Genomic DNA, 27,416 nt, shown 5'->3' with positions numbered 1-27,416 from the left:
TTGAGTTATATTTTATATATACATATATTATTGCGTATTTAGGAGGCTCGCTGTTCATTTGACCAAACTGTTTTGACGTAGTGGTTGTTTTTAATTTCGAATTGTTTGTCGTATTTAACTATTTATGATGTACATGTATTTGGGTAGCTCTGGTTCCACTTCCACAATCCACCACGTTGGAATATAATAGTCTGGTGGGTGTGAGTTTGAAAGATGAAAGCACATTCGTACATGTGTCAGCGTAACATTTGCACAGGTGTTGGGCCACTGTTTGATGAGACTGTTGTTTTCTTGAAATTGAAGGTTTTTGGGAATTGGGCTTCGTTTTGTTTGGTTTCTACTTGTTATTTCTTTCTCCTTGTTGTCTTATTTATTTTCCTCTCTCCTTGTGTTTGATTTGTCATTCTACGTTTGATTGAAGAAGAGAATTTAAAGCAGAGGATCTTGGAGGGAGGGAATTCATTTCAGAAAAAAGGGGTAGTGGTAATAGTTTTTATCTGTTTACTTTGTGTGTGTGTATGTGTATGAAGAGAGAGAGAGAGAGATTTCTTTGCGTTTTGTTTCGTCACCATCGTGGGATGCACGTGGAAGGTAAATTCTTATCTTGCTCTTGTAAGTTTATTTTAATCATTAAATGGATTAGAGCATTGTACTATATTTGTAGATGTCCATCTTCCATTTTCGCCAGTTTCGACTTTCTCTGCCACCAGTTTCAGTTCTTGTAAGCATTTTCCCTCTTTATTTTCTTTATTTTCCCGTTTTCTTCGCTGGAGGGTTCCTAGATTTCAAGAGACTTTAAAGGGTCTTTTTGTGTTCTTATTTGCTTCTCTGCAATAGCTTGTCTTGAGATTATTTGATGTCTGGGTTTTTCTTTATGGATAGTAAAATCTGTTCTCATGACAGATACGAAGTTGATTGGCCGACTTTCTCGGCCATGTTTTTCAAGGATCATTATTTTATTATTACAGCGTTGCAGTGAGACATTTATTTTTTATATGTTTATAGACTTTTTTTTTTTCTTTTTGTAATTCCATTACTTGATTCTTAAATTGCAGGAAATCGATTTCTCTTTCCCTTTCTTTCATGTTATTTTCATGTTGTTGAGTATCTGTATGCTCTGATGATCTAGATTGTTCAAATTCTTGGTATAGGCAATATCAATGTTCTCAATTGGCAGAATGGACTTTCTCCTTTTTGTCTTCCTCTTGGTTAATTTTATGATTCTAATATATTCAGATAATTCTCATTTGTGTATTACAAATCTAGCCATGGTTTTCGGGTCTTTGGCTTTCCAGGTTTTCTTAACAATTTTTTATTTCCAGAGTCCAATTGCTTCAAGATGAGTTTGATATCTTTTTCTTTTAGGATTTTTTTCTCGTGCTTAAACTGACCACTTTGCATTTTTTGGTATTCAATCTGTAGTATAACTTTGTTAATGGAATTTTGTTTTTCTTAATTTCCCCAGCTGCAGTTTCATCTTTCAAATTGTAGTCTTTCTGAGAAGAATGGCACTTTCTGGTGGTCCTAAAGATGGAGCAGAGCTGAGAATTCACGACAGTGTTGATGAGCTTGCCACTGATTTGGCAGACTACATTGCTGAGTTGTCAGAGGTTTCAGTAAAAGAAAGGGGATTCTTTGCCATTGCCATATCTGGCGGTTCTCTCATTAGCTTGATGGGGTATGAGTTTTCCTCCTTTGTATTCTGTTATTCCTTAATTAGTTTGGTTAGTGTGATTTTGGGGGGCTAAAATTTCTTGTTGGGGGCAGAAAGATATGTGAAGCTCCATATAACAAGACTGTGGATTGGGCCAAATGGTACATATTTTGGGTTGATGAGCGTGTTGTGGCAAAGAACCATGCGGATAGTAACTATAAACTAGCGAAGGATGGGCTTTTGTCCAAGGTAAGCAATCTGTGTTCATTTATCCTCTTCCATTTTTCCCTTTTCAAAGAAAAGGAAGCTAAAGACCTTGGTTAGCTTCCTGCATATTTTGGCCTTATAAATTGAATAATAAGATTTTGAATGCCTCTCTGTCCCAACTCCTAAGTCCATTATTATTGTTATGCTAATACCAGATCTCCAGTCCCTTGAAGCTTTGAATTCAATCTTCACTTGGTTTTGCAACATAGTTTTTGTGTTATGAAAAGAGTAAAAGTCTGTAATTTTGACTGACCAAGTACAATAAAATTGCTTTCTATTTCAAATTGATCCCTGATGGGATGTTACTTATCTACTGGGAGTATTCTACTAAATAATTTTCATCTGTTCTTTGAAATATGATCATATGGTATGTTTATAGTGAATCCACTTTCTCTTCTAATTATTTAGTTTTTCCTGCATTGAATTCATGAAAAAAAGCATGGAAAATGGAAAAATTCTAAGGATATTTCTCCATAAAATGAGGATGGACAGGCTCATGATTAAAAATATACAACATGCAGTGAGATGGAATTTGATCAAGTAATAGGTTCCTGATGTCTAGAAACACAATCACTCTGGTATGAAGTGGAACATTCTGTAGAAAAAAATGAGAATTATGAGGGAACCTCATGTTTCTTGTCCCATCCCTTTGAAGGCATAGTCAAATTATGACTTTACTAAGGTGTTCTGTTGGTAGGCCTCTGTTATTGATTCTCATCTGCAGCTTGTAAGAATATTTTATTATTCATCCTAACATATGTTAACATACAGTCAGCACAAAGCCTCATAGTAGTGTAGCATGCATTTATGTTTATGTTTCACAACCACATTTATCCAAAAGATGGCCATTTTGGTTTACAACTTGGAGGTAGTTACCAATGACTCCATTAAGGGAGCTTAACTGGGGATAAAAACCTCCTAAACAGAATTTGTCTCAGTGAGGTGTATAGTACAATGCAAAAATAATGGGCATTCCTGGCCTTGCCTGATGAAAACATGAAAGTTCTGTGGATGTCTACTGTTGTTAGGTGATTCATTGAAATACCTTCTGGATTTTTGGTAACATTAACAAAATGGTGCAAGCTTATCTGTACCATTTTACTATGCCAAAATGCTTAAGAATCACGTAGTTTTACAAAGCTAAGAATCAGGATCAGAAAGATACTAGCTTATCTGTACTGGCATCCTGGAATTTGGGAATGCTAATCTCTGTCCCTATCCATTTCAGAGTGTTTTGGCAGGTATAGCTGATTAAGGAACTTAACATTTTCTTGATGGAAGCTTTGACATTTATTAACGCATGCTTTGGTAGAGTGCTACTGTTTCTTATGCCTTTAAATCCTTACTCTCAGAAGTTAGAACATTTTCTTCAAAATTTTAGTCAATTTTTAATTCTTAATATTTGAGTATCTCCTCTAATAGGCAAGATCTTTTCTGCAAAAACAGATGTTTACATTTAGTGAGTGCCTTAGACATGCATCCTAACCTAATTATGTAGATACTAGATACATTACTTCTTGCTAATTATATTATAGTTTTCTGTATCAAAGCAGTCTCAAGTCCATATCACTTCTCATTTTATTTCATTCTTCCTCACACAAGCAAATGGGAAGTATTTCTGGAATACTTCATCCGAAGTTTTGTTCCCAAAGAAAAAATTATCCAATTTTTAATTTGATTTAACAGCAGTATATACAATAATTGCAAAAAAAAAAGAGCCATTCTTCCTATTCTTCAGATTCTTCTATGAGGTTGGTGTGATAAGGGCCTAGGAGGATGGGGGGACCATGGTGCCTAATCTCATTGCTTGTCAGATAGGATAAGGACAAAATAAGGCAAGGCTAATATTTTAGAGATGATGTAATGTTGCATATGGTGCTATAATTTTGTTTGTCTATCTGGGTTGTGTCTTGTGTGCATTAAGAACTTCTGAGATCTTGTAAGGATAATAGCATTGTATTATAGGAAAAACCTTTCAGATTTTGGTTGAGAAAGCAAGAGTTATAATTTAGATATTACTGAAATGCTCTATGTAGAGTCTATGCCAGCTTTGGGCATAGTTTCTTGTTCTAAATATGGTTGTTTAGAATATCATGCTCTTAACTATTAATTTTCATCTTCTCTATTTTTTCTTTTATATTTTAGTTGGATATATTTCTATTGAGTTGCACCTTCCATGTCCCAACCCACATTTGTGGAGAAAAACCCAAAGGCAAATTTTCATAGTGGTTTGTGGTGGAAGTGGAGAGATTGGGCTGCTAGGCCCAATGGGGTGTAGGGACGGAGCCCCCGTGGCAATATGGACTGGATCCATTATCAACTTATGGCTATGGGTCGGACCTGAGTATTTTATGTTAACTTGTTGGGGCTTTTCTCTTTTATGTAATCTTTGGCTTGCGCAAGAAGCTGTTGAGCAAGAGTCTTGATTGCTGCTTTCTATAGTGAATTTCTGCTCCTCCTTTGCCTGTGGATGCAGGATATAAGCTGAACCACATAAATATCTGTATGTATACTTTTGTTCCTCTATTTTGCATTTTCTTCTTCTTTTTCTCTATTCTTGACAATTGTTTGTGGTCTTTGTTTTTTGTTCTACCACAAAAATTACTTTGATTTTAAGATATATGTACAATTAATAAAAACCATCACCAAATTGAGCTTCCCTAGATGACCCAAAAATCTTCCACATTGGAACATTAAAAACATATTTTGGGGCCTAAAAGGACCCCATGAGTTCCTCTCTCCAGTCTCCATCCTTTGTTGGGGTAAATTTCAGACCCAAAAATTTTGCTTTATATTTAGAATAAGTTGTTCTTTATGGGAGATTTCCAAAATAAAAAACAAAGTTTTAAAGGCCAACAGAATTTGGGAAAAACTTATAATACAAAGTGGGGTGTAGTTTGGACTTGAAAGCAACCAGATGCCAGATCTAGAGTGTATTCTTATCACATTAATGTTCTAGATTGGCCACAGGATTCCTTCACGTGGCAGAGTAGGTGAACTAATCCAATAAAATGGTTGAGGTTCCCCAATTGATCTGAGTAATATTGTTGTAGATGAAAACAGGTTACTTACTACAAATGTTTCTAATATTTCTAAAGGGGTGGACACCCCATTAGATTACATTTTTATCCATGTGTCATCCACATAATAATAAATTTGGGAATCCGAGTGCCAAAATTTTAACATGAAGGACCTGAAGGTCTGACTTACCTGCTATGAGGAATATTAAGTTACATAATAGAAAGCTTTCGCAAATTTAATTTTATGTTCATTCCAAATCTACTACTAAGAAGTTAAAATCTGACAGCTTTTTTTGTTTTCTTGATAAATAACGAAATAAATTCAACTTTCACTATCATCATGCATCACTCTGTAAAGAATATTTTGGTTATGCCTTTCTATTCATTATTGAAGTAATCCTTGACTCCTTGTATATGTAAAATTGACAGGTTCCTGTTGTTCCTGGCCATGTTTACTCTATCAATGATTCCATGTCAGCAGAGGAGGCTGCTAATGAGTATGAGTTTGTCCTCCGGCAGCTGGTTAAGACCCGCACGGTCGGTGTGTCCGAGAGCAGTGACTGTCCGAAGTTTGATCTAATCCTCCTTGGTATGGGCCCAGACGGGCACATAGCCTCACTCTTCCCAAACCACACAGCGCTTGATGAGAAAGATGAATGGGTGACTTTTATCACTGATTCCCCCAAGCCCCCACCTGAAAGGATTACCTTTACTTTGCCAGTTATCAATTCGGCATCCAATGTGGCTGTGGTGGTGACAGGTGGAAACAAAGCAGATGCTGTACATTTGGCTATAGATGATGTGGGACCTGACCATCCACTGCTGCCTGCCCGGATGGTATGCCCAACTAATGGGAAGTTAGTGTGGTTCTTAGACAGGCCAGCTGCCTCCAAACTTGAGGCTTCTGAGTTTGCAGAGTAGAGGTCGACTTTGCTTTTTGTTTAGTTTATGTGTGTATGTTGCAGAGGAATTTGACAGTAGTTGCCTTTTTCTTCTCTATTTCTCCTCCCTGCTTTCCTTTGCCTTTCGTCTTTGAGGGTGGGGGAAGTGTGATTGTCTTTTCTGTACTTAGAGGTTAATAAGTGGGTTTCAGAACGGAGGTCCTCTGTGGTTGTGGGTCATTTTCAGAAAGGAAGTGATGATAGAAGTTCAGTCTTGTAGGGAACCCTGTTGGTTGAGGAGGGAGAATTTAGTTCTTTGTGCATATTTAGTGGAAATCAGTTCTCGTGAAATTAATACTAAATTTTTCCTTGTTGATGCATTATTTACTTCCACTGGATAACCATTATAATTTTCTCAAACTAAAAGTTAAGGGAATATGTGATGGACAGTCTAAAGAACGTTTTCAAATTTCAATCTTTCACACTTGTCGCCCTTTTCTTAATGTGATTTTTGCTGGAGCACTGTAAATTAAGATGTGGGTTCCACAACCTTCCATGTTTCTGTCACATGAACAACTCTTGTAGCCTACCTGCATTGCTTTTTTCAGCAATAAATTAAAAGGGGAACCAGACAAGACAAGCAGGAGGGACTGGTTGAAACTTGAAACAAGACATCCAACTAAAGAGAAATGGCCTTTATGATGTTCGTTTCTCTTTGATGTCATTACTCGTCTCACCAGGATAAGCCGGATAAGCTTAGCTGTGCTGTTCGACCCCCTACTGGCCTGGTCTATTTTCCGTAATCTTCATGTTGCTCGATAGTCAATTATTCTCCAATTGCCTAATACTGACAAACGTCTGTAACTGAAATTGCCCACTCTTTTCGACCATTGATGTAGACTCAGAAAAGATGGCTTCTCTCCTTTGCTTTAATATTCTAAAACGCTAATGATACAAAGAAGAAATGGTTTGTCTACCTACTCTTTTGATTGGCATTTTTAATTGCTGTATAAACTTGGTGTCCTGTGCTTGAATCCAGAAGCATTTTCTGTCAAGTTTAACTCTGATGGGAAAAGACTGAGTGAATATGTAATACTAATGACACAATGCCTTGGGAGTTTTCATTTAAGCTAAAAAGTGGAAGGGTTACATGCTGGCTCCAATTTTATGAGCCTCTGAAATTTCACATCGATTTATCTTTTTTTAGATCATTAAAAGGTTATCCATTAATTATCAAAAAGATTACAAACATGAGGTTCCAGCCAATCAGGTGGAGTACTACCTCTATAAAACATCCAAAGATTTTGCCTTCTGAGCAATTATATAAGCAGCCTTGGTACAGGTTCTGCATTTATATACAAAATTCACAAAAGACATACTTTTGACCATGGACAAAATTCTCAGTCCATTTACCAAAAAACCCAAGATATTGAAGATTCTTTTCCCTCCAGAGCATCCACCACAAGCTAAGCATCCGAAAAAACCATTAAATGATTCCACCTTTGATCTTTTGTAAAAGAAAGTGCTTCGAAAACAGATCTCAATTCCACTTCAACTGGATCCTGAATAAAACCTAACCAACACCTGCAACCATGAACAATTTATTTGAGTTGTCATAAACACAAAAATCATGAGTACCTGTTCTATCAGTTGTTACACCACCATCACATTGACAAGGATGTGATTTGGAGCTGTCTTCTAAGATTGTTAATAGTGCTCCAGTATATTCAATTCAGTTATGAATGCTATATTTTTCACATCAATTTATCTGAATTGTAAAACTGGGCTACTTGTACTTGATAAAAATGCATCTAAAATACCCTGATGATACATGGGAGAAACAATTTAAAGACATTCTGAGTCATTTGATCGATCATTTGCCTGTTTCATGATTCAAAACATGTTCGTGTACTTTGGTATCATACAATGGACCCTAAACGCAACAATTTTAAGGAACAAAATCCAGGTCTAGGTCTATAAAAGTGAACATGAGAAGTGACACAGTGGAGTAAACGCCTGAATCAACTTCCAGGTTCCATTGTGTGGTATTCCATTTCTAAAATTGAAATAAAATATTAAGATTTTCATTGCTTCTTTCTGGTTTGTAATTTTGCAATGGAAGGTTTATATCAATGAAGATGATCCCTCCTGACTTCTAGTATTAATGGCCTGCAGAGTTGTTGAGTACATGGTCTTATTTCAGAAAGGAAAGAGTTCAAGTAAAGCATCTTTTGCTTGCATTCCAGAAGTTGTTAATTAGTGACTAATTAGTGTATGATATAATCTGGAAACTACCCCAAATTGAAAAAAAATGACGCCATGTTTTATCTATAAAAAGAAACGAAATAAATATATAATCCAAAAGGTGGAAGTTAGAGGTATTATTGGGATTTGGGACAAAGAAAGGATAGCCCATCCAAAACAGAGTGTACATGTAGCATGCCAGAATGAAAGTTGTAAGCTTTAAGGCATTTCTGTGCAAGATTAATCCAACTTGGATATTTATTTAACCATTATTGGGTTGTATTGTATTTGGAAATGTGGACTGTTTATTGATCAGATTGAATAATGGATATTGCTTGATCTGATCTGCTAGGATCCAATTCATTCATAATTTTTTTTTTCTATTTACAATATATAGTTTATGAATTTATATTTAATTTTTAGATTTAGATTAGTTCTGTACATGCTTATTGAATATAAAATTGAATTGGGTTTGAATCAGATATCTAGACACATAAATTAATTGAATTTGAACCTATGTTTCACATATCTATCATAAACCAAGTCGAATTTGGATCTCCCAGATTCTCATTAGATTGGGTTTAGAGAGACTTAACTACAACCAAAATTTACTAAACCAAACTTTTATTCATATCTCCATGAATAGGCTCCAATTTGGACTAGGAAATTGATCATGAAAACTCCTAGTTGCTTTAGAACTAAGACAAATCAATCGATCCATAAGGACACTTAAATATGGAATCTAACTTATAACCAACTCTAACTACCAACTACTAATCTAACTAAAACTAAATAAGCCAAAGGTAACTCCAAGACTGTCTTAAAAGCGCAAGGCGCAAAAAAAGGCACCCAACTTTTTTAAGGCGCAAAAATTAAAAAAAAAGCTAAAAAAATAACAATATATTAATAAAAATATAAACTTAAATTTTAAATTAAGTTTTCAAAAAGTAAAAAGACTATTATCTAAAATTAAAATACATAAACATAATATGTAAATGAGAATTAAAAAATAAATTCAAACATATAAAACATTTTCAAGCATGTAAAACCCACAATCTCTTTTTTTCCTCAATTGCATTACTGCAAGTAGCTAATGTGATGTAAAGCATATTACATTCCTGATTCTCCAAGCCGCATTTGTGCCATGCCCCTCGAGGTAAGCCCCAGATAAGTCCATGTTCTCACACAAAAAATAATGATTTTATAATTTTAATTATTTTTTAAGAAGATATTTTATTAGGATGAATGAGTGAACAACATTAACAAATAAGGGGCTCTCAAAGCCTAACATGGACTTGTTTGAGCTTGCCTCGAGGGACGTGGCACAAGGGTCCAGGGGGCTCTGCCCCCGGCCTAGCTGCTAGATTCAAAAAAAGCAAAAAAAACGTCAAATTTTCAAAAAACGCACGCCTGAACTGAGGCACAAGAGCATTAGCTGCACCAGGTGGGCACCTTTTGAAAGGAATGCGTCTTGCGCCTCAGTCATGGCACCTTTGTTCCATGCCTGCATCAATGATCCTCTAGGTGCTCTTAAAAATTTTGTCAGAGTCTATCTCATGGTCTATTAATTTGTTGGATGGTCTTCCAGAAGGTACAAATGCATGTTGAACGGCTCCAAAGCAACAAAACGAAGGGGGCCAACCATATGTTAAGCTGATATCATCCTCAACCTCTTTTCAAAATTCCATGACACCCTCAATATCATCCTCAGCAATTTCTGCAAAAGTTGGTTCGTTATGATAACCGAGTTTTGCTTAACTGTCTTGACCCTCCAAATCATTGACCTTCATATCCTTCCTCGAGCTACTTGCTTTATTGTCAATGTTCATTCCCTCTGAGTTTGTAGCCACAGAAGTAGCTGGATTCCAATGGGTAGCAACTAATGATTGACATGTTTTAAGTAAGAATAGCTACTTAGAGAAAGAGACAAAACAAAAGAAGGATTTATAGAGAAAAAAAGAAATAGGATTTCCTTTTCTTCTGTTTCTTCTTGGGTTATTGGAATGTTCACTAGGTATAGCCGTATAGGTGTGGTGGACCTTTCCTCCTCTTAACTCCTTTGGTACCTATGATGTTGTCTCTTTCAACTTGATCTGGGATGATTTAGGAGATGGAAAAATGGTGCTTTCCTCTGTAATATTACTAGCCGACTGATATGGTTCTCCTCTGTTACAACTTTCCAAGTTTTCAACCCTACTCAAGGAGGAATAGAATGTTGGGGAATGGCTAATGCATAGAAGAATAATAAAAGAACTTCAGGGATTTTATATTTTCAATTATTAAGGTCATTGAAGTCTTTGCTGTGGCTTAAGATATGGATGCATTAATATATAGAAGGAAAAAAAAACGAAAAGAACAAAAACAAAGTAAATAACAAAAAGAATTTAAGGGCAATATGTACAGCCCTAGAATCTTGCCATTGTGGCAACACAGTCCCCCTGTAAAACATTTACAGATATAGGTAAGGTACTTGTTTACTATTTAAAGACTGAAGTCCTATAAAACATTTACAGATATCTCTTTGAAGGCCAACTCTGTAAATCAACACTTTTACGTTTTATCTTTTTGAAAGTCAATCCCTTGCAATCTTTTCATTCACACTCAAAGTATCAAGTGATTTATCAAGCTCTTAATGTCAAAACATTTGGTCTTCATTAGATTAGCATTCATTAATCTTTGAAAGCAGTATTCCATACTTGTAAGGCCGTTCCTTCTAACTTCTAAGTTTAAAGCATTATACTATTCCGTTGTATGTTAAGGTACTTAAAACTATCACTAGTGATTGTTCAATTGCAAAGATGAGCAAGTATGACAAATGTACCAAGTTCAAGATCTCAATTACTTAGTCCATAATAATGTAGCCATTTGTTTCCCATAAATTGTTGGGGAAGTTTAAGAAGATAGAAATTATTATTATTTTTTTTTTATCAATAACACTTTCATTAAATCATCAGTAGAGAATTTAAGAAGATAGAAATTATTCTTTTCCCTTCAAAATAATATGAGCACTAAAATCGTAACCAACACAGTTGCACTTTTACCATGATTACCTGCAATTGCGACACTGGAGTTCTAGTGATCTATGATATCTGGAATTCTGGATACATCTAAATGCCTAGCATATTGGTGCTATATGATACTTACCAAACACTGCATGGACACTTGATGTACTGAATGGAATTAACATTAAAAACATGCAAATGGTATTTTTTTAAGAAATTATACTATAAAAATCTGCACATGTTAGAAAGTCGATTAAATTTAGCAAGAAACAAGTCTTGAAAAATGGCATTCAGCTTCAAAAACTAGATATGAAAGCATGATATAAACATATTGCATAGGATACCTGCACCCACGTCTGTGTATGGGATTTAGGAAATGGAGAGCTTTAACCCCATATCCGTATCTGGGCATCATAGCTAGGGATTCAAATCAACATGTGAAGATTAAAAATACTCAATGAAAAGTGGAAAGGATAAGTTCTAAAGAATTAAGATTTTGAAACCAACATATAGCATGCCAGTTTTATTACGAATTCCTCTTTTAGTAAAAATATTGTTTTGATTGTCAGTTTTCTGAAACTAATACCAGGTTCTGCACCAATAAAGGAAATCTCACGTGTTTGAAACAGATTGAGAATCTTGTGTCATTTCTTTGATGTACATCTCTTGACTTTAGTCGATTGGCTTGGTAAAAGAATTATAAAATTCTTCACTTTCAATTGATGCAGGGTACTAATTGGATTTGATGTCTATTCTTCTTTTGTTTCCTTCTCCTTTTACATTTTGATGTTGAAAAGGTGTCTATATGAAAATAGACTTATTGGGAGATATGGAACTTATTTCTTGGTTTAGCCAATCTTTTGTATAGCTCATTCATCTTGCATGACTGAAGTTTGGTTGGAAAGAGTCATTTCTGCTTGAGCCAACATCTTTTCAGCTAAATAAACATCTATTGGGAACTGTAACTGTCATTCTTTCCGCTTCTTTTTCTTATTCAATTATGTGGTACTACTTTAACTTTTTTTTTTAATAATTGATGGTACTACTTTAACCTTTGGTGATATAAAATGACTTTTGTTTCTTGTTTTTTGTTATTTGCATTTGTCCCTGCAATTAGCCTAAGATACTTGATTGCAAGGGATCGTTTTACTGATCGAAAATCATTTGCATGGTATACAAGCAGGTGCACAGGACCCACCAAGTTAATTGAGTTTCACATTGTTAGATGGTAGTCATGAGTCATCTGAAAGTGGCATATTTTTATATGGGAGACCTGCAGATGGGTCTCATCAAATGGTGGGACATATTGAGACTTAAGTGTAACATATAGCTAGTACTTGATAATAACATAAGATGTAGAAGATCACCGACAGTGTTGGTAGAAATATTGATGAAGAGCAATACTACTAACGCATCATGGCATAGGAGATACTCTGCTTTTATGGCCTTGTGGAACGCATTGAATGGTGAAGAATGTGAAGTGTATTTTTTTCCCCTATATTTTATCTGTGGATAATGATAACATATGCACAAAAACCAGTAACAGTGTTGGTAGAAATATTGATAGCAATCTTAAAAAGTAAAAATAGTGATAACCCAAACCATTTTCTTAACATCTTTGTTTTCTCCCTCGTTGCAGCAACATGTCCTTTCCTCCATTTGTCCTCAGATACTGCAGTGGAAATCCATAATCCAGATCAGGGAGTAATAATTGCTTTAAGCAATGTGGGTGATAGACTTTATACCTTTAATGAAGCTTGGCACTTAATAAAGAGTTCGGGCATTCACATCACAAGACATGGGTTTTCATGAAACAGAGCCTGCATACATTATTTCTCAATTCTGCAGTTAAAGAGGTGTAGTATAACCTGGGCCTCTTGAACCATTGCAAGTGCTTAAGCAAATTGAGAAGAATAGAGCCACAGTGATGGAATAAAGCATGTCCTAAGGACAATTGACCTTGACATATTGTTCTAAGGAAGGTTTAAAGTAAATTCTGAGATTCTTGGTGTTCCACATGAAAGAATTTGGGAGAGGTCATTTGTATTGACCCCACTAATAGATCTACTAGGTTCTTCTGTAGATGGCGATATGGTTGCAAGCTAGCATTCTTTTTCAAACATACTGGGGGACTTTTTTGAAAACTTGGTGGAGGCTCCATCATTGTAAGGGAAGGATTAAGGTGGGTTTTACCAATTGGAAATCTGTCATGGGACTGGTCAGAAAAATCCATGTTACTGTTATGGGTGTTCTCAATCTGACTCCAGATGGTTTGGTGGAGGTAAGTTTCAGTCTGTAGAGTCTGCCGTTTCTCATGTCTGTTTGGTGCACAATTGACAATCCACACATCCATTTGCTTCTAGGATTTCAGAAGAAGAACTAGATTGAATTATATCTGTTCTAGAAACACCTGAAGTAGAGAGAAAGCTCTTATCCATTGATACTTGTTAGTTATTACTTAGAAGTTGCATCTGAAGCAGTCAGCATAGGGGCTCATCTTATTAATGATATATCAGGTGGGCAGTTAGACCTTTACATTCTTAAGGTTGTTGCAGTACTTGTTGGTGATCCTTATGTCAGTGACTTAAAAGGCATGCCTAGGCGCACAGATGCAACTTCAAAAGGCGCCTCGCCCAGGCCCTAGGCGTATCCCTTTCAAAAGGTGCACGCCTGGTGTGCCTGATGCGCCTTGCGCCTCAGCCCAGGCATGTGCCTTTTTAAAATTTTATGCTTTTTGCCTTTTTTTGAGTCTAACGGCTGGGCCGGGGGTGGATCCCCAACCACACCCCTCAAAAACGCCTTATTTGCTAATGATGTTCGTTCATTCATTCCAATAAAATATCTTCTTGAAAGGCAATTAAAGTTATAAAATCATTATTTTTCATGTGAAAAATAAGAATTTTGAACCCTAACATAGACTTGTTCGGGCTTGCCTCAAGGGGCATGGTACAAAGGCGACTCATAGAATCAAGAATGCAATATGTTTTACATCACTTTAGCTACTTGAAGCAATGCAATTAAGGAAAAAAAGAGATTGTGGGTTTTACATGCTTGAAAATGCTTTATATGTTTGCTTTTATTTTTAAATTTTCATTTGAATACGCTTTACATGTTATGTTTATGTATTTTAATTTTAGATAATTGGTTTTTTAAAACATTTATTTTAAAATTTATGTTTATATTTTTATTAACATTATGTCTAATATTTTTTGACTTTTTGCATTTTGTTTTGAATTTTCTGACATTTTTTTTATTTTTTAGCTTTTTTTTTTGTAGTTTTGCGCCTTTCTTAAAAAGGCGCGCACCTCGCCTTGCACCTCAGGTGCAAACTGGCCTTTGTGCTTTTAAAACACTGCCTTATATTGTAATGCATATGGGAAGGGATCTATGTGCTATGCAGAATTATGAAAATCTACAAAATGAAAACCTTTTTTAAGCAGATTGCTTCCGAGTTATATCTGTGGGCTAGAGAAGCAGGTTTGTCAGGTGTGACAGCTTGAAGGATTATTATTGACCCTGGAATTGGATTCTAAGACAAAACTGAACACAAATTGGATTTCTCGTAGGTTTGCCAATAGCTAGGCTATCTAGCTTGCACCATCTCCATTGGACAACCAACAAATTATCCTTGGGATCATACTTACATGGAGGGGTAAGTAACCAGGCCAATCCAGTCTACTTGAGGGGGACCTTCTAGATTGGTGCCATGGCAGAGAGCTCTGTTGTCCTAAGACTGCACAATGGATGGAGAATTAGAGAGAAGCACATGGACTCATCCTGATTCCTAGGCAGCAACCCAGGTTTACATGCCTCAAAATTGTACAACTCAAACTTCTCATGCCTGTTGGGAGAAACTGCACACCCAGAAGCATATAGTAAGAAGAATGCATCAGTTTTGATTTGTTAAAGGTAATGCCAATCACCATGGATTAAGGGGTCCAGGTCTGCTTGTGAATCCATAAACTTGAGCCTAAGGGGTATTGGGGTATTAAGGGCTCTACAAAGAAAAAAGCCAAATAGGAAGGTTTTAGTAAATATTCAACAAAGTAGGGAAAGTTTTAATAATTTCCAAATAATTGAGGAAAGGTTCCCAATGCACGGAAATGTTCCCAATGCTTTAATAATTGTTAGATAAGGGAGGTTTTAGTGTGTCTATATATATATATATATATATATATATATATTGATGAGTGGGAGGTTTTAGTAAATATTCAGCCATGCATTGGGAACATCTTCCCGTGAAATACAAGTACAAAGATGTTCCAAATGCATGGTTGCAAGTGTTGTGAGGACAAAATCCGATCTTGAATTGGGGAACAAGTCCATACCCATGGTGACATGCCAAGATAGATCTCATTTCATGCAAAGCAAGCAAGGAAAAAAAAGCTGGCCTAATGGAAATAAATAGCTACAGATCTGAAGGTCCTCCAAACATCTAACCAACCTATGATAGTATAGTTGGAAGGCCATGGATATTTGGAGTCACAGTGGTGAATTGAAAGACCTTAATGCCATAGACACACATGGAATTCAAATTCTTATACTCCCAAGTTTTCAGGAGCCAAAATAACCTTTAGAGAAAGTTGAATTTCAGAGTTCAGGTACAGTGACACTACTCACCAACCATGAGATGTGTATGCATCAATAAAATATAAAAGATAAGTATCACTCTAGTAATGCAACTAACAACTCCTGAATAAAACAACATTATGGAGGATGGATCCATGGGTGAAGAGTGCCAAGGTCAAGACTAACACTGGGGTAACAGATTGAAATCTCCCATCCCATGAAGTTTAAAACTGCCCCTCTTCACATAACTTGTTAAGAATAACAGAAAAACATCCACTGAAGGAAATAAATCTCTGTTTCACTGGAAATTTCAATGTTAAGGCCTGGAGGGCCTGGAAATATCATTTCTAGTGCCTCCATCCACAGTCAGAGCATTTATTACCAATACCACTGGACGTAATTTAGAGGAAAAGAAAAACCAAATAGTTGAGAAGCTCTTGCTGAAATGGAAGTATGCAAGGAAACCTCATAATAACCAAAAAATGCAAATCAAGTCAAATAATTTGGAAGGCTATATGATTGCAATATTGCATCACTAAGCAGTAGTGGCACAAAACCAAAATATGAAATAGATCTTTTGAGAATAACAGAGATGCACTCTTGATACAGCTTTTAGTATCACTGCCAATTTTAGACATGCCATACGTTTTGGTATACAATAAAAATGGCCAATTTAAGACATTTAACAAAACACGAGTTGGAGGACAAGGGATCCAACAAGAAAACATGGAAACTGTGCATATAGTTTGCAGTAAAATTTATCCCTTTATAATGTTATAAATATAAAGTCAGAAAGATAATTAAACACTAGAATAAGTGGTCTTCATCAGTTATTGGCTGAGAAGTTGCAGAATGCATATCGAAGAAAAGAAGTTATGAGGCAACAGAATCCATCTGAAATAATTATAAGTTACCAATGTAATCAGAATTAAAGAAAAACAACAAGAAGTGCAAACAGAAAAGTAAATGAAGGACCACTGAAACAACTTGGTCCATCTGCTACAGTCATGTATGGCTCTCACCTCAAACAGATAATCTAGTTCTAATCAGAAAGCCCTACGCATCATTCGCTTGGGCTTCTTCACAAAACTCAGCCTAAGTTTTCTAAGACGCCTTCTCTTCCTTGCCATCTTCTCTGGCAATGTCTCCCTCTTGGGCTTCTCACTCCTCTTGACCTTAGGCTTCTTCTTAGCAAATCTTGGGTCCAACTTATACACTTTGGGTGTCATAGGTAACCCTCTCTTTGTGGCTTCTCTGTAGAGAGCATTCGCTCTATCCACCTGACCATGTGCACACAATTTCTCCATCAACAGGTCATAAGTCTTGATCCCAGGTTGACAACCATCCTTCTTCATCCTTGCAAATACCTTCATAGCATGCTCAACCCGTTCTATCCCACACAATATCTTTAGGAAACCATAATAAGCCTTCTTATCGAGAGCATCCCCAAATCCTGCAGATTTCATGCGGTCAATCATCTCATCCCCCTCGCCTATTCTGGCAGCCTGATAAACACTTCTCGTTAGGACAAGAAAGGTAGTAGAATCAGGGTAACACCCCCATTCTCCCATTCTCTCAAACAGCTTAAGAGCGTCCTCAGTCTTACGGATCTTGCACAAATTGGAGATAAGAACATTGAAAGTCTCGACATTGCGGGGCACCCCTGCAACGTCCATATCCATGAGAATCTTCTCTGCTTCGGACTGGAGACTGAAAGGATCTTTGCGCCTACAAAGCTTGCATACACAGTCAAGAATCGAATTGTAAGCCATTACACCAAGCTCGAAACCTCCACGATACATCTCCCCTGCCAATCTCCTCGCCTCATCGAGCTTCCCATCGCTACACCATCCTTTGATGAGCAAATCACAGATAGACTCATCAGGGAAGAACTCGTGAGCCAGATTCTTCACCATCTTCTCCGCACTACCAGCATAGCCGTGCTCACAGAGAGCAGATACAACCATTTTAAGCGACTCGCGATCACGTACAAAATTGTAATCCTTTTCCATCTTTTCGAAAAAAGCAACCGCCTGCGTATCTCTCCCTGCTCTAACGAGGCGATCAATCGACGAAGCCAGAGTCTTACGACCAGTAACGCCACGGCCATCGACGAGAACGTCGTGAATGGCCTTGAAGTCCTTTCTACGGCCCAAGTAATCCACGAGGTAAGAGAAAGTCTCGTCGTCGTGCTTGAAACCCGGCTGAGATGACACCCACTGATGAAAATCTAGGACCGAACGGCCTGCGTCGGGGGATCGATTGAGGACCTGAAGTATCAGTTCAGGAGTTGGACGAATATGAGAGAAGTGGAGATGGAGCCGCTGTTTCAATGAGATGGATTCTGCATTGGCATCTTTGAGAAGCTCCTCCGAGATTGATTGAGCGATCTGTTCTAGGTTTTGAACGTCCTTGCCTCGGAAACGCGGGCGAGATGAGAAGGCCCTCGAAGAAGGAAACAAGGGATGCGATGGAGGAGTTGATGGATGGCGATGGTATTGCAGAGAAGAAAAGGAAGACTGTACAAGCACAGGAGAAGGAGGAAGAGAATGAGAGAGATCATGGGCTTTGACCGAAGAACATAAGCCGCGAAGAAATTGTCGAAGTTGCAAGGTCGCCGATGGCGACGGTGGTCTCCTCCACATCTTCCAAAAAGCTGGAATTAGAGAGAGAGAGAGAGAGAGAATGCTAAAGGCTGTTTCAGGCTTTCAGCGATTCGAGCCGGAGATGCTCCGGCAGCACAAGGCTGTGGTGGCTTTGTTAAACCCTACACCTACTGGGCCTTGTGTCTCTCTCTACCTGCAATTTCGTGAGACTCGGACCGGAGATCGAGCCACTGGTGCTGGTGGTTCATGGTTCATCTGTACGGTTTATTATTGGTTGAACCGAGTCATCGATATCCTACAAAATAGCAATCCCGCAACTCCCGTCCTGGCGGTCCGGGCAGTTTTATACGAGTTCGGCTTCAGTGAGGGCAAACTCTGTTCCGGCAGCTTTTACTGCCTTGCATTGAGAATATCTTTATACTTACATACTTTATTTCGAGATATTTCCAATATAAGGTTGGAAAAATCTGTTAGAATGGTGTGGGCATGAATTTGCCCTGACTGAAGCCAGTCTTGTTTTATATATATATTACCTATAAAAGAGTAAATGCAATATATGTCTTTTGCTCTCACTTTGTCCTTTACTCCTACTTCAGAAACTACCCACTCATAATCGTTCAAAAATTGTCCATAGATTATAAATAGTTTTGTCTTAAAGATATTATCATGTGCAAATGCACGTACACGCTTACTATATATATATTGAAAAACTAGTGATGAAAATTTCTACCTACTTGATGAGTAGCTTCCCCGATGGAGTGTTTTCTTTTTCTTTTTCTTTGAATGATGGGTTTTGGGGCAAGAACGGGTTCTGGGATTCTACAACCCATATGGGTATGCATAGGGTACGATATTAGGTTAAAATTGACTCTCTCCGACCCACATATTGTTAGAAAACATATAAACTTTGTGTTTAGGTGTTGAATTTAATGATGCTTTGAATTTTATGTGAAATATAATTGATAGTTTATGTGCTTTTTACATGTCTTAATCAAATAATTAGAAATTTTGTTGTTTGTTTATCTTATTTTACTTATTTATTGTTTATATATAACAATAAATATAGGAAATTAGAAATGAGTTCTAAATCCAACCCACCCTATCCTTAAATGCAAAGAGGGTAGGGTCATGGAGGGTTTTTCATATGCGGGGAGGATTTGTGTTCTCAAAATCTAACCCGTTACAGGTTTTGGAATGGGTACGTGTTGAGAGGTTTAGGGAGGCGGAAAGTGTCTATAATTTACAAACCCTTCCCCCTTGTTGCCATCCCGAAGCAACTACACAAAACAGGGGGTAGCATGTCCCCAAAAGTGATCAAAACAAATAAACAACAAGAAAGGGGGAGGAGATACCAATTGATGGTGGCTCAGTTGGTAGGTTCTCTGACTCGTTAAAGTAGAGACCTGGGATCAAATTCCGCTGCTACCAGGGTGAGGGTGGGGGTGGGGGGGGGGGGGGGGGGGGGCGTTAAGGGAAAGGGGATGAGCTACCCCCTGTTGTGTAGCCCCATGAAGCAAAAATAAAAAAAAAAAACAAGAAAAGAGATGTTTGAGTCTATCGCCTAGTTTGCCTCTCGATATACATGTTGGCACGTCATCTCTATCGAATATATCTCTTAGCTGAATGCAGTTGGCTGAATATACTTCTCATCATCATTACGTGAAGCATTGAAATTTATTTTGATAATCCCATTATTTGGAATTGGGCCATTTATCCCTTGGAAGTTCTCCACAAACATATTGAGAGTCCCTTGGAAGTTCTCCAAAAATACTTTAACATTTTTGCTTTTTCATAGAGACCACAAGATAAAAGCAGATTTTTCTTTAAGTATGTATTTGGTTCCGTGAGCATTTATGGATAGGGCGTTTATTTGTACTTTTTCACTTTAAATGTTTCCTATTTTCGTTGTTTGGTTGAACTTCACTTCAAACGCTTTTTACTCTCCATCTCAGATTTGTACCCATTAAAGTGTGTCACATCAGTATTTGGTTTCAAGAAACGCTAGGGCATTTAGGGAAACAAGAATTTGACGTTTCCCCAAATGCCCCATGCACAAAAATCAAAGCGCTTCAATTTTCTACCATTTATTTGATAAACGGTGAAACCAAACAATTGTTTCATTTTGCTTCATCAGCAATAAATGCCAACGCCTATGTGGCGTTGATGTGGTGATGTTTTTTTAATAAATGCCAACGGAACCAAGCATCCCCTAAGTGAAGCCTTTTATTCTCGCTGCTATTTCCTATCCTAACCCACCTGTCCAATAAAGACCGATCATTCTCCTTGGGGCCCTCAAGAGATGAGCTAATCATTAACCATATTTGTTTTGTAAAGGAGCATTTTCTTAAAAATATGCTCTACATCTTCCTCATTTGCCACAAAAACAGCAAGAGCCATCCATGTTTATCCCCCTCTTCCTAAGATGGCTTCTTGTAGAGAGTCTATTATCTATATCTATATATTAAAAGAAGAAAGTCTAGGACTTTTCTCATTTTTTTGAATTTTTTATGTTTTATTTCATGTCTTTTTTTTTTAAAGAACCAATGAGATGCTCTCATTCTCCAGAAAAATTATCTAAAATCTCTCTCTTTCACCCACATGTTCCCAACAATCTCCTCTCCTAAGATTTGTACTATAAACTATTTCTCCCACTCTCTCCTAAATCATCTCTAATTTCTATTTATCTCCTAACTTATATCTAATTTATTAGAGAGTTTCTCTCCAAATTATCTCTAATTCCTATTTATCCCCTTCCCCACTTTTTATCCATATCTATCTAAAGAAAGTTTAAATTAAAACTTTAAGAATTATTTAAATATTCTAATGAAATTATATAATAACTTTAAAATGTTTATTAAAAATAGAAAAATTAATTATAATAGATTTAATAATATTCATATTTTATTAATAGTTTTATATTTTTATAAAATTCATCATGAAATTATATGTGTACTAACAATATAAATTATGATTTTTCAGATTGTTCAAATTAAATGTTATTCAAATAATATAAACTTAACATTAAAAAATAATAAAATAATAAAAATAGCTAAATAATTATATAGAAAATATTTAATTATTTTAATATTTCAATAATTAAATATCTTAAATTCAAATAATGAATATTTTTAAATACTTTATATATTATTTATATATTTAAATAACTAAATATTTTAAATAACAAAATATTTAACATAACTATATTTTAAATAGTTAAAATAATGAAATTATGCAATAAAATAAAAAAATCTTAAAAATAAAAATAATCATAACATAATATTCAAATTAATAATAATTTAATATTTTTACAAAATTAATAATAAAATTTTGTAATAATAGTATAAGTTATAATTTTATGGATTATTAAATTCAATAAATAATTAAAATTATAAAATTTAAATAATGATATTATTTAAATAACCAAATTATATTTTAAATAACCAATTTCAGTTATATCAATTAATAATTCTAGAAAAATAACTTTCAAAAAAATAATATTATTTAATAATGATTTTAAAATTTAATCTATATTTATTATATATTTATATATACTAAAATTAATATTTATTGTGTTTCCATCAATTATTTATAGTTTTTTTTAATAATTATATTTTCAATAATTATGTAAATCTATATTTGTTTTGTTATTTAATAGAAAAAGTACTTTTACGAAATTGTTTACAACTTTTGTTACTTTTACGAAAGCACTTTTATAAAAATACTTTCACATGAAAGCACTTATAAGTAAAGTACTTTTATAAGAGCACTTTTATAAAAGTATTTTTATAAAAAAACACTTTTATGGAAGCACTTTTACGAAAGTACTTTTATCAAAGTACTTTTATGGAAGCACTTTTACGAAATAAATTCTACCAAAGTACTTTTATTCATTCACTTTTGATTGGATATTATAAAAACTTAAAATAAAATGAAAGACAAAAGAGTCACAAGTGCTTATTGGAGAAAAAGACCACCAAACATCCAATATAAAATACATACTTATTTTTTAAAATAAACACTTATTTTTAACATAAACACTCCCAAACATGGCCTTGATATTCCAAACATTTATTAGCCATTTAGTAAATTCATCTTAACCCAACATTGACGAGCATTTTAGAAAATATGCTGATTTAATAGTAAATGAACCTTTTGGGTTACAACCCAGATTAAAGTTGGATCCAAGTGGGACCTAGGAGGCTAGGACTGGGTCTGGCCGTCTGGGTATGGGAGGGCAACAATTAGTACCAGCTAGACTTGTTCATGGGCCGGGCTAGGTTTTGCTCTTCATCAATAGAAAATTTTCAGGCCCGAGCTCGAGCCCGACCCGACCAATGGGCCTACAACTTGGGCTCGAGCCCGACCCTCATAAAAAGCCCGAAGCTCGGGCCCGAGACCAAAGCCCAACCTAGGAGTCTGAGCGTTAGTGCCTGAGTTCACCTTTGAGTTTGTCGATTCCTGGGAGTTTGAGAGTGAGAATGAAAACTGAGAAAGTGAGAAGATAAAAGATGAAAACGGTGTTGATTGGAGAGAGAGAGAGAGAGAGAGAGAGAGAGAGAGATGACCTAGTTCTGGTGGCCCTGGTCGCTGGTGCCTGAATTTGCAGAGTGAAAACGACGCACCTGTGTTTGCTGATTCTGAGAGTCTAAGAGTGAGAAACTGAGAATGAGAAGAAAAGTAAGAAGATAGAAGATGAAAATGGTGTCGGCCAAAGAGAGAGAGAGAGAGCTCATCGATGGAGAGAGAGACGACCTAGTTCTGATGGCGCCGACTTCCGGTGCCTAAGTTCGTAGAGTGAAAACAGTGCGCTTGGGTTTGCCGATTCTGAGAGTTTGAGAGTGAGAAACTAAAAATGAAAAGATAAGTCAAAAGATAAAAAGAAATTTAGGGTTTAAAGTTTAAACTATATAAAAGTCAGGCCAGGCATTTTTGACAAATCCTAAACCTGGCCCGAAAAAAATCAAGTCGGGCCAGGCCGACCCGTTGGGCTGCCATGCCCATGAACAGGTCTAGTACTAACTAGCCCTAATCGTTTGACTCGGTTAAATCAAGTAGGAAAGCACGTGTGAGATGTATATCTTGCTGCAAGGTCCAAAAATCATGTTGAGTCCATAAGACCCATTATTTATTCCATCATGTTCTTTTTTTTTTTTTTTTTGGCTAAAATACATATATACCTTGAGTTTTGTTAAATCGGCTTGAAGGTACCTTCGCCTTCTTGAGTTTTCAGAAAGACTTTGAAGATATATTGTGACTCTTTTATCCCTCATTATATTTCAAATTTTTAAATTCTACTCTAAAGTCTAAATTTTCAAACTCATGTAATTGGTGGTCTCTCTTACACATTGGTCACATGAGAAACCCGAATGTTTTGGCCTGAGAAATAAATGATGAACCAGACCAACAATCATCCTAAAAATATGGTCTAAAATGCGTTCTTGATGCAGATATATAGATAGTGGAGAAAAGAACTTTTTTTTTGATCAGCAAGAAAAAGGATTTACTATTATCAGAGAAAAACTTTTACTCCAAACTGCATTTGATATGGGCAAGGTTCAAAGTATCGACATATATCAGCTCATATTGGCCGATACATATTGTTCCGGGAACTCCCCAATATGCCCTTACAGAGAATGTACCATGGTTCTGACCGGTTCAAGGGGTGGAAGAACTTTAAACCGATCCCCCTGAACCGGTTTTAAAAAATAAACAAATAAAAATAATATCGATATCGCTAGATATGCCGAACCTTGGATATGGGTAAGATCCACTTTTAACTGGCCTTAACTTTATACTCAAGTTTCCAAATCGTCCTTGCTCTAAGCATTTAAATTGTTTGATTGTCACTTGGTGTCAATTCCAGCTTGGGTTAACCCCAAACCCAAACCTAAGAATTAGTCAAAATCTGTCATGGGCTGACATGTAGCCTTTAGAGAAAATGGATCATCCTAGCCTCCATGTCTATTTTTTAAAAAACTGCCCTTTTAGGTGCCTCAAATCCAATCCGATAATATCATATTAAAAAGTTGAAAGTTTTGTTTAACCCAAATTATTGACATCACTATTTCCATTCAAGGTTCAAAATATTGATATTGCCCAGATATGTTGAAAGAGGATGTAATTGATACTTTTTACTCTACAAATGGTTTAACTTTCTTCTTCTTCTTCTTCCACATCACTTATCTTTCTTGTTTAATCTATCTAAAAAGGCAAAATAGGGTTTTAAAAATTTTAAATGAATTATTTCATTGATGGAGGTATGTTTAAATCCAGTGGGATCAGACACGAGATATATTTAAGTCTATTTAAAAAAAAAACCTCAAAATACGTTTAAGTCTTTTTTGTTTTCTTTGGCATTTCTTCACGTACGTACATGGATTCCTCGTGCATCATAATTTTGAATAAGACACTGCTCTCATTCGACAATGGAATTGATACAGCGGTTGTGGAATGGAATTCACACCAGTTGCAGTAGTGGTGGACTGGAATGGACTTCAAAGTTCATACTCATTATCATTACCGGCCATGCATGAAAGCCGAAACTAGAGGGATAAAAAGCTGGCAAAAAGTAATACAACACAATTAATATTATTGTCTGTACGTACTGTGTAATGTGGTGAAATTTTGGGCTAATGAAATTGAACCACCAGCTCCTATTACTCTCAATCATTCCCTCCCTCTAGGTACTAATCTTAAATGATAACAAACAATGTCTCTAATTCCTTTCCTCTTTCAAAATTAGTACCGATTTAATGCCTAAAAGTACAATTAATGCACATTGAAGGCAATGATTTAAAATTAGTTGGACTAGACTAGATTGCACACTCACTCAGACCTGGTTTAGTAGTTGGGACCAAATCCCTTAAATGCATGTGAGTTCACTTTGAAGAAGCACAGGACCATCAATCAGCTGAAAACACGGCCACATAGAGTAGATGCATGGGAGTGCAAATAGGCTGAGTGTAAATTCTGCTTTACTACTTTTGCTTCAGATTTGATTTTGTCTTGTTTATTTGTAAAGAGTGAAATAGGAAGTAAAATGAGACCCCTCTTCCAAGAGCCTTCCCCAGCGTGAGTTCTAGGCTTCTAGCAATGAGAATCGATAGTATTGCTTATTTATACAAATGTGAATAGGGTTTTCTCAAAAATAAAGAGAAATAAACCCTAAAAAAATGAGAAAGAATTTATTTCTCCCCGTCTCTCAGGTCAAACTCAGAAGCTGCCTCTTTGGCTTCCTCCAAAAATCTGGAACACCACCAAAGACAATTCTAGGCATCAGATTCATGGAATCAAAGAGGAAGTTCCTCTTCATCCCCAGAATCATCGAATCTCCCAAGATGGTCTCTATTCTATACCAACCCAATCCAATGGCCTCAATCTTCCCCTCCTGAGAAAAAAGAATGGCAACAAACTTTCTCTAGCTCAGTTTGGAAAGAGTACAAATATAAATATGTAGAGTGCACAACTTTATATTTTATATTAGGGTAAATTATAAAGACCCCTCTATACTATGGGGTCTGTGACAAAGACCCCCCTGTACATTGTTTTGCAACAAAGACCCCTTGTACTATGACCATGAGAGAAAGACCCCCTTTCATTAGCCTTCCATTGAAGTCCGCCATTGTAATATTTTTGAATCCCACACTATCCTTGTAATAACTATTCCGACAATTCAAAGAAAAATATTGTTCATCTTCCTCGACCTCACGATACATGAACAGCAACGGCGGCAGACTTCCATTGAAGTCATCCCTCTCTTTCTTCTTCCCCTTTCGCTCCTCCCCTTTCTTCTTTTCAATTTCCTTTGTTTTTCGTTCCTTGTAGATAAGAGAAATCGGACTGGGCACAGCAAAACAAGATTTCTGGGTGAACATCGACACCAGAAGCAGCTTGAGTTGGGTCTGATGCCAACCCTGTACTAACTGCTCCAAAATTACAGTTCATTTGATGATGCAGACAATAATGGGGGCCATGGCCTCCTGTAGTGCGAACAAGGTTTTAAAAAAGTAGAAGGAAAAGCCAAGAAGCCCCGGGGTTCATTTAGGCTTTATTTTAGCCTTAATGAGTAGTGGAGAAATGGCCACGTCTCTGTCATATGCATGTGAGAAGTATGTTTGAGAGAGAGAGACCCAAACATTCACAAATTTATAAAAGGTTTGTCTAGTTGGCTCATGACTGTGACTCCAAGCAACGAGCAATAGTTGGATTGTTGGAAAGATTCTCTTGCTCTTGTCTTCTCCTCACCACTCCGTGAGTCCCAACATAGCCAAATATAGCCATGCTAGCAAAAGAAACTGGATTCTTGTAATTAATATGCCATCATCGTTGTTTGGTATAGATTGAGCTTGATTGGAACAGTACTAGACGAATGAACATGGCTAGTGTAGGAGGATGGAGAAGAGAGGAGGAGAAGGCATTCAAAACTGCAATTGCGATGCACTGGGCTGCTGACGACTCAAAAGACCAATAGGAGAAGATTGCTTCCATGGTTCCAAGTAAGACTGTAGCTGAACTAAAGAAACACTACGAGGTTTTCGTGAAAGATGTAGATGCAATTGAGTCGAGTCGAATCCCGATTCCCACATACGTCAAGGAGGAGGGTTGCCAGCAGCAAAGATCAACACCTCTTTCCTGCTTCTGCTTCTAGGGCTGCTAATAAGAGGTTGAACTGTAATTTTGGAACTAGGTTTTTTGGGTTGGGCATTGATTCAGGTGGGGTTGGCATTGATTCTTGTTTTGGTGTGCACAATCTGATTTTGACAATGTAGTTGGATGTTCCGAGGAGGCTTGACTGATTGGAACTTTGGTCTTGGAGTCTCCTAGACCCAGAGGGGATTGTTTATTGATAGTCGATTGGATAAAGTGAACTTGGAGTTCTTCTTGGAGAAGATGGAGACTGAAACTTGCTTTGCCTAGTGGTGAGTAGGTTTCTATAATGATCCAAACCTGCATGAAGAAACCATGGAAAGCTCACTATATTATTAGTTTACTCTCTCTCTCTCTCTCCAGCTGCAAGGAACGGAAAAAGAGGAAATCGGAAAGAAGAAAGGGGAAGGGGAAGAAGAGAGATCAGGGGAGAGAGAGGAGAGAGAGAGAGGACTTTAACAGAAGTCTACCGCCGCTGTTGTTCATGTATGGTAAGGTTGGAGAAGATGAACAATATTTTTCTTCCA

The 27,416-nt window shown here is 36.5% G+C and overlaps 2 protein-coding genes and 1 pseudogene across 7 annotated transcripts; 2 read left to right on the top strand and 1 right to left on the bottom strand.

Moving 5' to 3' along the window:
• The first annotated feature begins 340 nt into the window (after positions 1-340).
• Positions 341-6,202, top strand: LOC104599589 (putative 6-phosphogluconolactonase 2). 4 transcript variants are annotated; one of them, XM_088901706.1, is made up of 4 exons: positions 341-591; positions 1,472-1,678; positions 1,768-1,903; positions 5,371-6,202. In XM_088901706.1, the coding sequence occupies exons 2-4, from the start codon at positions 1,506-1,508 to the stop codon at positions 5,860-5,862; spliced, it is 801 nt and encodes a 266-aa protein (XP_088757832.1). In that variant the 5' UTR covers positions 341-591; positions 1,472-1,505; the 3' UTR covers positions 5,863-6,202. The 4 variants fall into 4 exon arrangements, with proteins under 4 accessions (XP_088757832.1, XP_010260509.1, XP_010260514.1 ...); XM_010262207.3 differs by having other exon boundaries at positions 342-591; positions 1,466-1,678; XM_010262212.3 differs by lacking the exon at positions 341-591 and adding an exon at positions 647-721 and having other exon boundaries at positions 1,466-1,678.
• Positions 6,203-7,117: 915 nt separating this feature from the next.
• On the bottom strand, positions 7,118-18,433 carry PNM1 (Pentatricopeptide repeat (PPR) superfamily protein). Of its 2 annotated transcripts, XR_016084115.1 has the most exons (3): positions 16,660-18,433; positions 12,671-12,740; positions 7,118-7,406 (listed from the first exon to the last, which is right to left on the bottom strand). XR_016084115.1 is itself a non-coding variant. In XM_010262195.3 (2 exons), exon 1 carries the CDS (start codon positions 18,280-18,282, stop codon positions 16,684-16,686), a length of 1,599 nt encoding a protein of 532 aa, XP_010260497.1. In that variant the 5' UTR covers positions 18,283-18,433; the 3' UTR covers positions 12,595-12,740; positions 16,660-16,683. The 2 variants fall into 2 exon arrangements, 1 of the variants encoding a protein (XP_010260497.1); XM_010262195.3 differs by lacking the exon at positions 7,118-7,406 and having other exon boundaries at positions 12,595-12,740.
• On the top strand, positions 12,584-18,372 carry LOC148800990 (folate synthesis bifunctional protein, mitochondrial pseudogene; annotated as a pseudogene). Its single transcript, XR_016083820.1, has one exon. The product of XR_016083820.1 is annotated as a folate synthesis bifunctional protein, mitochondrial pseudogene (transcript).
• Positions 18,434-27,416: the final 8,983 nt, after the last annotated feature.

Source organism: Nelumbo nucifera, chromosome 3, assembly GCF_055504915.1.
Source record: "Nelumbo nucifera cultivar China Antique chromosome 3, China Antique-T2T, whole genome shotgun sequence".
NCBI classification, from domain to species: Eukaryota; Viridiplantae; Streptophyta; class Magnoliopsida; order Proteales; family Nelumbonaceae; genus Nelumbo; species Nelumbo nucifera.
Note: the sequence above shows the minus strand (reverse complement) of the source record. Positions and strands in the feature narration are given on the sequence as shown.